The sequence below is a fragment of the Colletotrichum spaethianum genome (assembly GCF_022836535.1).
Source record: "Colletotrichum spaethianum MAFF 239500 DNA, contig54, whole genome shotgun sequence".
Classification (NCBI taxonomy): Eukaryota; Fungi; Ascomycota; class Sordariomycetes; order Glomerellales; family Glomerellaceae; genus Colletotrichum; species Colletotrichum spaethianum.
In genome coordinates, this window is record NW_026054824.1 from 222,518 (window position 1) to 234,706 (window position 12,189).

The following is a 12,189-nucleotide window of genomic DNA, read 5'->3' on the forward strand; positions in this document are numbered from 1 at the left end:
CTCCGTGCTCTTGACATACGAGAGCTTATCTATTATCCTAGGTCACGTGATCGATACCGTCGTTCTTCCGTTGTCCTTCTCTGCTCCTGTGATCTGCATATAAATGTCCTGTAGCCGCCATGTGCGCTGCGGAGCGCCCCCTGGTCCTATTATACTTAACAGGTCACAACAACAAGGAGGGGGTTAAGGATGCTCTATTCAGTGAGCTGGCTAGACGAGATCCCTAAAAATCAGGATGATATCTTTGCAAAGTGCAAGGGTATGTCAATCATGTGTAAATTTCCTCCCAGCTTAGATTAAATCTCTGTTGGCACCTGGTCCTTCCTTTTGACGTGTCCCTTCAGCGCTCACGCCCATTTGGGACATGAAAAATTAAGCGAAATACGCTCTCTTTCCAGAAGATACTGCATAGAAATGTTCTGATTGGACACAGAATTGCGAGCCCCGATAAATGTCTAGCGATTTCTGTTGGTTGCTTAGCGACTGCGCCTCATGCCAACATAATTCATTTCGCAGCCTTGTGAGACCAGTATCGCCAGTGAACTTTGTTCTTACCAACTCCAACCCTATTGCAGCGAAAATTTGGATCGCTTCAGAGGTTTGCCGGACCCGCCACGACTTACTGCGTCGCCAGCATTATCGTCACTAGCCGTAACCACTTGCGCAGAATATGCGTGCCGGCAGGCTATGAAATCAAGATGTTCTCCGCCCACCAGAAGAGAGCGTTGAGCCCCGACGACAATGGAACCGACACCACAATCAAAGGGGTGAAGCAGCAGAGAACACTGCACGGAAGGTATCAATGCTTGCAGAATCCAGGGCAAGGACAAATAGTCAGACTTCAGCATTCAGCCTACACTGTGGGATGGATCTGCGCGCTTCACATCGAGATGGCTGCAAGCCTTGCTATGCTCGATCGAATTCACGAAGACTTACCGACAGCTAATGATTCGAATTCGTATATCTTGGGAAGCATTGGCGAACATAATGTCGTCATGGCGTGCCTGCCCGCTGGTCAATACGGGACTAACAATGCCGCAACCGTGGCCGGTAATATGACGAGGAGTTTTCCTAGCCTTGAACTTAGATTCATGGTTGGAATTGGAGGTGGCGCCCCTGACCCTGATGTTGTCGATATACGCCTGGGCGACATCGTAGTTGGCAAACATGTCATTCAACACGACATGGTCAAGGTCTTTCCTGGTCAAGTCGTCCAACGGACCGCCATACCGAGGGTGCCGCCCCCAGTTCTCCTTAACGCCGTTTCAAAGCTGCGCGCACTTCACGAGACAACATCCAGCCAAGTCCCTTCCTTTCTCGACCGCATGCACGAGCGCCATCCCAACATGGTTGACTACAGCTATCCCGCCTCATGCGACGACCGCTTGTTCAAGGCCACGTATGATCATGGCATTGCACCAGATTGTAGTCGATGCAGTTTGTGCGAATTACAACATCGGCCTCACCGCCCATCCCCAGAGCCAAAAATCCACTACGGTGGCGTTGCTTCCGGCAACCAACTGATGAAATGTGGAATCACTCGAAAAACCCTTGCCCAGAGTCTCGATGTCATCTGCTTCGAGATGGAGGCAGCTGGTCTCATCGATAGCTTTCCTTGTTTAGTTATTCGCGGAATCTGTGACTACGCAGACTCACACAAGAACGCACAGTGGCAGAAATACGCGGCAGCAACTGCGGCGGCCTATGCGAAAGAACTCCTGAGTGTTATCACTCCGAGAGCTGCCAATAGCCCATCACATCCCTGGTCCCCGGAATGCCCTAATGAGAATAGTAAGGGTGTATAGCATCGTACATGTTGAGACCTGGCTGACATGCACGCAGTTCAAGAGAAGCTACAAGCTCGTCGAAAAGTCTTGTTGGAGTTACTTCGCTTCGCTGAAGTCGAGGCTCGCCATGCTACCATAAAAAAAACGCTTTCCCAGACTTGTGAATGGCTCCTCCAAGAACCTATATACAAAGACTGGCTCGATCCTGCCAAAGCTGCCCAGCACCATGGATTTCTTTGGATCAGTGGAAAACCCGGTGCCGGAAAATCGACGCTCATGAAGTTTTTGTTCAATCGTGCAAGAAGAGCATCCAAGGCAGATACTGCAACCATTTCATTCTTCTTCAACGCACGAGGAAACAGCCTGGAGAAGTCGACATTCGGTTTATTCCGATCCATCTTACTTCAGCTACTTGAGACCTTCTGCGACCTGCAAACCGTCCTGGACGATTTGGTTCTCATCCCGCTCAGGCAGACAGCATGTCCTCCGATCGAGACGCTGCAAGAACTTTTTTGTAACGCCGTCAAGTTGCTGGGCCAACGCCGCTTAACTTGTTTCGTTGATGCTCTAGACGAGTGCGACGAAGAACAGGTTCAAGAGATGGTAGCATTCTTCGAAGAGCTAGGTGTGATTAACGGTGTTCAGTTGAAGACTTGCTTTTCCAGCCGCCACTATCCTCATATCGACATCCGGAATGGTCTTAAACTGATTCTTGAGGACCAGCCCGGACATTCCCGAGATTTGGAGAGGTTTGTTCAAAGTCAACTGCGGATAGTCGAGGCTCCCCTCGCCGACAAAATCCGGACCAGCATACTGGATAAGGCCGGCGGTGTCTTCCTGTGGGTTATGATGGTTGTTGGGCTTTTGAACAAGGAAATCCGCCGGGGCCGCACGTTCGCGATCGAAAAGACGTTACAAGAAATCCCCAATCAACTAAGCGACCTATTCAAAGAGATCTTAACACGCGACAACGAGAATATGGATGATTTGCTGCTCTGCATTCAGTGGATACTATTTGCTAAACGACCTCTTAGCCGACAAGAATTCTATTTCGCCATGTTATCTAGTCTCCCGGGATATAACGAGGGTCCGATTTCTAGTGACTCTGATCTAGTCACTAGCGAGGCTATTGATCTGTTTGTCACTAGTTCTTCCAAAGGCCTAGCCGAGATCACCAAGTCCAAGTCCAAAACCGTCCAATTCATCCACGAATCTGTAAAAGACTTCCTTGTCAAAGACAAGGGGCTCCAAGAGTTATGGCCGGACCTCGGCGATGCCTTCCAAGGCTTGAGCCACGAGAAGCTGAAGCTTTGCTGTCTGTCATATATAGCGCCCGCTGTATCCAGTCAGATAGGCTCGACAATCTGCGATCCGCCTCCGAAGGCAAACTCAAAACAGGCAAAAGAAATTCGTCAAAAGGCTTCAGAAAAGTTTCCGTTTCTTGGGTACGCCACCGCTTACGTGCTTCACCACGCCAACCTTGCTGCAGAGGCACTTCCACAGCTTGCCTTCCTGCATCAGTTTCCTCTGGAGGACTGGGTCCGCCTTAGCAACATTCTTGAAAAACACGAAACTCGACGATACAAGTCTACAGTAACATTTCCCTATGTCTTTGCCGAGAAAAACTACGTTCGGCTCCTGGAAGAATATGTGCAACATTACCCAAACGTCCACGTACAAGGGGAAAGATATGGATTCCCGCTCTTTGCTGCTTTAGCCAACAATCATCGTCTTGCAGCCAGAGCACTACTTGGGCAGGTATCTATGCCGTTATCCAACCAAGATATTTTTCCTCGTCCTGACTACAAAGGATTGTTTGACTCCCGGGTGGATGCCAAGTTAGACCCCCTTCGCTGGGCTCTCGAGAATCGCCATATTGCTCTCGTCAAGTTGTTGGCCGTGTCGGGCCACTTTGACCTGAAGCGGATAGATCATCGCAGGCGCTCCATATTCCATTCGGCTGCAATTGGCGGCGACGCGGATGCCCTGGCTTTTCTTACTGAAACTGCCGCCGATGGAAGCTCGCGGGTCTTTAACGAAGCGAATGAGCCACCCGCAGCTACAAATTCATCCCTCATAGCAACAAGCTTTGATCGTTTGTGGCTGAGCAGACACATCAACTTGAAAGACAAAGTAGGGAGAACACCCCTTATGCATGCTGCCAAGAGGGGCTACGAGGATGTTGCACGAATTCTGCTGCACTTGGGGGCGGATGTGAGAGCTAAGACATCTTATTCCGAGCTAGGGGGCATAGAGCAAACCTCTCTATCCATAGCCGCAGCAAAAGGTCATGAACGCATTGTTCGCCTACTTCTGGAAAGCGGCTCGGACATTGAGACGAAAGATTTTCGGGGAGGAACGCCCCTCTTTCATGCAGTTCAAAATGGCCACTTGAGCACAGTCAAACTACTCATCTCAGAAGGCTCCACTATTGACTCAAGATGCTTTCCAGAGGTGAATCCATTACACTTTGCCCCTAACGTGGAAATAGCCAAGATCCTTGTCGAGAGTGGTGCGGACGTCAACAAAAAAGACGATTCAGGCAGTTCACCATTGCACAGAGCTGCCAGTATAGGTAAGGATGCTATTTTGAAGTATCTCATGGAGAATGGAGCATACATTAATGCTAGAGATGGAAGAGATGCCACCGCCCTTCATGTAGCCCTGCGGGTGAGCACCATGAAGCTTCTGATAGAAAGTGGAATATCTATCGAAGCCAAGGATATTGATGGCAACACAGCCCTTCATCTTGCAGCTAATGACTTCAAGTCCGAGGTCGTCGAGCTGCTTGTTAAGAGTGGAGCAGATGATAAATGTGTAAACCGGAACGGTTAGACGCCGTTTGATATAGCACTTGTATGTGGCGGTTACTCGTAAGGTTAAGTTTAGTGGCATTTATTTGTTGTAAGCGGCATAAAGAGCAATTGAGTGCGATTTCCTGTTTATGCGATGTAGAGAAAGGCAGCTGAGGATTTTAAATTTGAAATGTATGCTTATGATTTAGACTCAATTTACATACGTGTTTCCACTAAACCTATCTTTAGGTCTACTAAATAAAGCAATCTAGTTTTAAATATAATCTAGTTTTAAAAAAACAAATTATAATTCTATAGTTAATATACTAGTAGATAATATTTCCACTATAAATAAAATCCTAATTATACTATTATATTAGTATACTACTATTAATATATAATTAATATATGGAGTAGTAGGTATATAGCATCTAAATTAAATATTTTATATTTATAGTTATTTTCTTTAAACCTTTTCAACTTATAACCTTTAACTTAAAACCCTAAGCAATATAGTCTTAAAAAACCTAAGCGTAAGAAATTTAGTCCCAAGAAATCTAATCCTAAGCAATCTAGTCTTAAAAATCTAAACCTAAAAATCCAACCCCAAGTAATCCGGTCTTAACGTATAGACATGCCTAGTCCTAAGAAATTCGGTCCTAAAGCATAGGCTACATCACAACGTTTATATAGCAAATTAGGTCCTAATTCCCGCTGAATAGTACTTAGGGTTTATAGTAGCGATAAAAAGGGACTATTGTTTACCTCGTTTATAAGTAGCTAATCCCGCTACAGTAGGGTCTCACCTCTAGATCCTCTAGGTAGTATGCCGCTTTTAGCGTCTATACTAATTTCTACTATTACGGCTATAGGTAACCTTTTAAGAAGAATTAGAATTATAATAGATTAGTAGGTTAGAAGCAGTGTAATAGTAGATAATAGGTGTATTGTAGAATAAAGACTGATTCTTAGTTCCTTTAGAACTAAGCAGTGTAGGCTTCCCTCAGTTTTGTGCCGGATTACCCCGCACTTCTAGAGCATGCGCTGTCTCTAGGTGTGGACAGCTGCATGACACTGGCGGATGATAGCATTTCGCCATGGTCTCGCCAGCGTCCCGTGGCAACTACCTTGTTTGTCTTGTAAGACCCCTTATTTAAAGACTCGCCTATGCACGTTACGTCGTTTTAGACAAGGCTTGCCTTGTTTACTGGAAGAAATTTAAGACACTACTGGTCATTCGTTGCAGCCTGCATGAACTATACAATAGCAGCCAAGGCAAGGCGGCCTCTTTTCCGACCCTTAGGTTTTCACCGCTTAATGTTGTTAAGCCAACCCCGCACTGTTATTTTTTTCCCACGATCACCGTTCTTCCTTCACATAAATTCATCTGGAGTATTAGAGAGCATTCATCAGTTCGAAACCACCACTCTATCCCCACAAAATTCCAGCCGTTAACGAGAATGCCGCGCATCAGTAATGCCTATACCCGTATTCTAATGTCCTTCTCTCTGGTCACAGCGGCGCAGGCCGACTGGTGGGATGACTTCTCGAATAATTTAGCCACCGACCTTTCCCCTTTGCTTGCTCTGTTTGGTGAGCAGGCGACTAAGCAGTTTCTCAGCGAGTCACTTTCGCTTTGGGACAACTTCATCTTTGCGATGGCACCCCTTGGGATCGTTACCGCGGTTGTTTCTGCGATTCGCGTTTGCGGCGGGCTGTCCCTACGCGCCTTCATTGGTCGAGCTCAAGAAGGAGGAGGGATTGCTGAAGCGGAACTGTGCTCATCTACAAGCCGGGATGTTTGCGAACTCTACCACAATGGCACTATTGTCCGAGTTTTTGGTCGCCCCAAGATTATCGAAGTCGTGCACGACAACGAGCAAGCCGACTTCTCTTATCAAGTTAGCAACACGAAAAAGCTTGTTCCACCCAAGTCTGGCATCTTCTTCTTCAAAGATTATGTCGACGAGGGGCTAGCTGAAGCTGCAGGTTGGAAAGAAAGAGGGGTAGCTGGCACCAATGATGATGGCGGACAACTAGGAAACGGCTGTTGGAATGTGTTCAAGAGGTTTCTTGAGCGGTATTTGTTTGGAAAGAAAACATCCGAAAACACAAACAATCTCAGAGACGACAAGTTTGCGCCACACCCAAACCTCTCTTTCAACATCGGTATTAAGAAACATCCTGTTTACGTCTACTGGGCAGCAGCGATGGTCGGATTTCTTTTACAAATGTCTGCCATTGTGTTTGGCGCGATTGCTACGTATTACTGGCAATACGAGAAAGATGACGCACAACCGCCTGTTTGGGCCTTTCCCCTTATGGCAGTTGGAACGGTACTTCTATCTTGTGGCATGTTCTGGTGTGCATTTCTGGTGGAAAGAAGTACGAAAGAAAGGGTCTTCCGGAAAGATTCACAGAACTCGACCAAACCCTCGTCCGCAACCCTATACGTTGCACAACCAGGTAACCAGACAATCGGAGACCAAATGTACGATTCATTCGCTTTCTCGGACTCATTAGAGCCACTGAAAGAATATATTACCTCGTGGAAGCTCCCAAGACATTCTAACGAACGGCACATGGGAATCTGGCTTGCCACCGGGGCAACAATGCTTGGATTTATTTTCCAATTTGTTGGCCTAAGAGCAATGCACGCGTCAGTTTCTATTGTAGTACTGGTCACTATAGTAGTCATGAGTATCGTTCGCTCATTACTGCGTACGGGACGTCTGAGGCCAGAACAAAATCTACTTCTCAATCATCCAGAAGAGATCAAGGGACATGAGCTGGACTGGCTTGCAACGCAAATGCGTAACGAACGAGATTTAAACGAGGGAACAAAAGACGAAAAAGAAAGAAAACTCTTTTGGTCGATTGTTCCAAGTTCGGAATCACAGACAAATCAGGTTTCTGGCTTTTTGAGATCTGAGAAGGCTACTATCTGCAACAATAAGGACGTGGCAACGAGCGGCGAAGAAGCAGCTAGCAGACTTGTTAAATTTATCTACATGAAGGGACACAAGACCGTAGGCATCTGCGCCTTTTATGACACCGAGGAAGGCGCTTTGTCTCAGCGAACAGAAACTCAACAAACACCGGGCTCACAGAGGGCCATGAGATGGGCGGAGGCTGAATGGTTATCAAAAATGAAATTTGCTACTACGCCACGCAAGAATCCAACACCGCAAGAGAGGCCGCATATAGCCGCAGAGCTGTTGCATTACCGATCTCGGCTTGCCGAACTGACGAGCCACTCAATCAACACGACAGCAAGGTCATCTACAGATTGGGAAGACCAGCTCGTTCCATTGCGTAGACAGGTCCGGCAACTGATAACATCAATCGAATCCTGTGCTCAAATTCTGTTCCCGTACCTAAAGTCTGAATGGAAGCAAGCCACATCACTTGTTTGGAGTCTCAACCTAGGGGTGTCCCATTACCTCGGTTCTCAAAACCTCGGAGGCAATTCCAGCCCAAAGCATGCCAAATTACACCAAGTTCACATTTTCATTCGCCAGTCGAGCGCCGATATTAATCAGCAAATGACGACGTGGGAAGTGGATCAGTACTCCCTTGAGGCAGTCCTCGGTCTTTGGATCTGGTCAATTACGTCGAATCCCATCACGGAATCCTCGGATACTCAAAACCGTACCCAATCTGGAGCATCGGGGGTAACTAAAGCTAGAGTTCTTGCTGTCGGAACTTCTAAAGACGACATGAAATCGGCAGAAAGAGTAATCAAGTACTGGATGAAAGACATGCCGGTAATCACATCGACTAAGCAGTGGAAATCAACACCAGCCCTTTATGACCAGGGTGCGAACACTCTCTGGCATTCAAATAATTCCGAAGAAATTATGTCGTCTCGAATACCTTCCAAGGTCCCTTATGATCGAATGCTCCGGCTTTTTGGTTGGCCAGGTGCAATGCTTCTGACTAGTTATGAGAATGCACATGCTTCAAGTAGCACATATGCGTTGGTTACAGATTCCAAGCAACAGCTACCCAGTCTTTGTGCTCAAGACATCTACCAATCCTTCATCGGCGCAATGGCGACGATATTAGAAACTATAACAGACAACACTCGTGCAGTGGAGAGTGCTAGCGGTTTTTACTTAACCAATGACGTGGTTGTGAAACTTGCCGACTCATTCCTGGAGAGTGGCCTTGGTTCGCGGCAAGATGCTTACTCAATAATTGTTCCAGCCTTAAGTCGCCATTCTAAGCTACCTTTACCCATTGATGTACTTCTCGACGTATGCAACGTGGCTAAGAAAAGGAGACTGGCTGGCAAGTTCACAGAAGCAGAGTCAATGTTAAGATGGGCCTGGGAGATTGGGTTCGAAACAGGGATTCAACACCAAAAGGACGCGAGCTTAGGCGCTACCATACTAGAGCTAGGGGAAGTCTACAGAAATGCGTATCGGGAAGCCTTTCTTAAGCAAAACGCGCAAGACTCCTCCCAAGAGTTCTCCAGAGGTTTCCCCAACGAGTCGAGACGATTTCGGCTCGAAAAGTTTGGTTTCGACGGCATATCTTGGCTGGAAGAGATAAAATCCCGAGCCACATGCTCCATGGTCATTGAAACGATAGATCGGTATATCAAGTTCAGGGAGAGATGGAGAAAACAGCGACCCAAAGCCGTTTCGACAGCCGAAGAAGTTATGAAAGCACTAAAAGAAGACGACCGAGACCAGTGCCTCTTCGAAATCAGCCGGGTCAGAGATGTTTTGGCGTCAGATTATGAAGGCCAAACTATTCTTTCTTGGGCATCCCGTCGAGGCTGGACGGAAATTGTTCATGCATGTTTGGAAATCGGCTCTGTTGTAGACTCCGAGGACAATTTGAAGCGCACACCACTCAGCTACGCTGCAGAGAATGGACATACGGAAGTAGTGCGCATTTTGATAAAGAGCCAGGCACTCCCCACAACAAAAGACGAAGACTGGAGGACACCCTTGTCATACGCATCGCAGAATGGACACGATTGTGCAATAACATTGCTGATGGCCGACCAACGAGTAAATCCAGAGACCAAAGATAAACGCGGATGGCTTCCATTGCATTGGGCAGCGGCATTTGGTCACTGTGACGCGATCACAGTTTTGTTGCAAGAGAAAATTGGAATAAACGACCTTGATTTGGATGGGAAGACACCTTTCGTCATCGCCATAGAGAGCTGTCAAGAAGAAGCGGCGCAGCGGCTAGTGAATATTGGAGCAACCTGGAACGTCATAATCGACTCGCAAGAATCCTGGCAATTGGCATTCCAAATGGGGATGTGGTCATGCGGCAGTTTGCTTCTGAGACTCTTGAACAAGGAAGGCACAAAAAGACTTTCTGGGCCAGCAAGAAAGGTTGTGGCAACTTTACTGTTGCAGCCAACATCTATTACTTGGGATGTGCGCCCTGATCCTCTGGTACTCCACTTGCAATCTGAACATCGAGTTGAATTTCTCGAATTGGTTTACGACGATACGCAGCATTATGCAACACCAGATACGTTCTCAAGGGTCATAAACGGCCAACTGGAAGCCGCGTTTTGGGTATCTGAGTACGATAATGGAGCATTGATTGATCAATACGAGATAGATCTCGAGCTTCCTGAGGATTTTCTTAGTATTATCAAGCGTCTTTGGAACCACCTAGAGCCAGATGTTAAACTTACACAAGAGTTGGTCATGATGGCGGCACGGAATGCGACCGATTCTAGACCACTGAGGCTGCTACTCGAACGTGCAGGAAATACGATAGAGGTCACCAAAGAAATCGCCGAAGCAACAATCATTCCAGAGACAAGCTCTAGTAGAAGTAAGCTGGAGCTTTTGTTCGACATGCGGAAGGAGGTTGTTGTCACCCAAAACCTTATCAAGGCAGCTATAGAGAACACATCCCGCACAGGAAAACTCATAGCGCTCCTGCTCCAGCGACAGCAAGAGGATATCGTCATTACTAATGATGTGATGAAAGCATTGGTAGGAGGGATGTCAGAGGAAACAGACACCCTTGACTTATTGCTCCGTGAAAGACCACATGACGTCATCATCACTTCGGAAGTTTTGAAGGAAGCCGCCACTAATAGGACACATTCAGCTTTAGGCATATTCAAACGGCTACTTGAGAGCCGACCACAAGGCCTATTCATTACAGAAGAGGTCGCTAAGGCTGCCTTGACCAATACATCCTACAATGCATTCTTCTTGGTACAAGATTTGTTCGACCAACCGAATTTAAAGATCAATCTCACTGCAGATCTTCTCGGGGAAATGCTGTACAGGGCCGGAATACAAAGTGATGAGTTGCAAGATCTTATCGAAAGTTGTGGTGGGTGGGTTTGGTGGATGGACGAAACACCGCGTTTGAACTTTGACTGGATGTTTACGAAAATAATGAACCAGAGAGCAGAGGACTTTGACGTTACAGATGATCACTTGAGAGCGGCAGTACAAAGTAAATACTGTAGCGAGAAGCTTGTTGGCGACCTTCTTAGGCTACGAAGAAGTAGTATTGATGTAGAGGTTGTAATTAAGCTCGTAGAGATGGCTACAAAAGCATGGAATGGTGGTGAAAAGGTAGCTGAGTTGATTTGTACTTTTAACTTTTTCTTAGAATAGTTTTATTAGAATCAAGACAATTAGAGGTAATAAGCAATAAGAGCATTATTATCTATTGAAAACTAGGGAACAGCGGACAAGCCGCCTGTTGAATAAGGCCTTCCGTTAGGAAAGACCTCTAGATCCTACTAGCTTAGACCAGTTAGTTAGTTATAAGATAGCGGATTAGTTAAGTGATATTAGGGCAGAGAAGCGTAGTTAACCAGCTAAACGCTATTAGCGGTGGTATTCTAGCTGAATACTAGGGTTGGGGTCTAGGGTTGCCTGCTAAAATGGTGACGGTGGTTCATGCGTTTTATAAAGTGATTTTTCAGCCGATTACCATAGGGGGTTAACACCCTTACCTTATCTATTCATCCATCCTACCCCCTGATATATATAGACTAGGCAGGTAAGGTATAAGCCAGCCAACCTCTTCTAAGCGCTATTGGTGGTGGTATTCTAGCCGAATACTGGCCGTCATTGCGGGCGGTATTCTGGCAGAATACCAGGGTTAGGGTGCAGGATTACACCACTTCCTTTCCTTCATGTACAGCGCCATCTCCTTCCTACCTCAGTAGAACCTCAAGGGCCTTATAGTTTAAAGGTAGGGCACTCCTCAGCTAAGGAGAAGATCTAGGTTCAAGTCCTGGTAAGGTCGTCGTCGCTTTTTCTTTTTTTGCCCCTCCCCTCTATCTCTTTCTCCTACTCTTATCCCCTACACGTACCCCCTCCTCTCTTCCTCTCCTTTACCCGACATAAACGAGGGAAAATAAGATGATGGCAATACACGGCAACAGTACTAGATGCACGTTGTCCGGTAGCCGGGAGGCCTCTATATGCGGGAACCGACCAGGGCCCGACGTGGAGATGCTTCTTGGTGACGAAAGGGCCTTCCTCGCCCGTTCCAAGGCAGCAACGAGGGCTACTACCTTGACGACCAGCCTGACGTTAGTTGGGACCGTACTCGGCGTAAGCGTATGTGGTTACTAGGTATCATTGGACTTCACG

The 12,189-nt window shown here is 46.9% G+C and overlaps 2 protein-coding genes and 1 non-coding gene across 3 annotated transcripts; 2 read left to right on the forward strand and 1 right to left on the reverse strand.

Annotated features, from left to right (window-relative positions):
- Positions 1-685: 685 nt before the first annotated feature.
- ColSpa_11987 (uncharacterized protein) lies at positions 686-1,169 on the reverse strand (the record flags this gene model as incomplete). The annotated part of the gene is made up of 2 exons (XM_049278199.1): positions 686-785; positions 937-1,169. The coding sequence occupies 2 exons, from the start codon at positions 1,167-1,169 to the stop codon at positions 686-688; spliced, it is 333 nt and encodes a 110-aa protein (XP_049134156.1).
- Positions 1,170-9,159: 7,990 nt separating this feature from the next.
- ColSpa_11988 (26S proteasome non-ATPase regulatory subunit 10) lies at positions 9,160-9,793 on the forward strand (the record flags this gene model as incomplete). The annotated part of the gene is given in 2 exon segments (XM_049278200.1): positions 9,160-9,747; positions 9,761-9,793. 2 exon segments carry the CDS (start codon positions 9,160-9,162, stop codon positions 9,791-9,793), a joined length of 621 nt encoding a protein of 206 aa, XP_049134157.1.
- A 1,975-nt stretch (positions 9,794-11,768) lies between these two features.
- On the forward strand, positions 11,769-11,839 carry ColSpa_tRNA_319. The gene has a single exon. It is a non-coding gene; the product is annotated as a tRNA-Leu (tRNA).
- Positions 11,840-12,189: the final 350 nt, after the last annotated feature.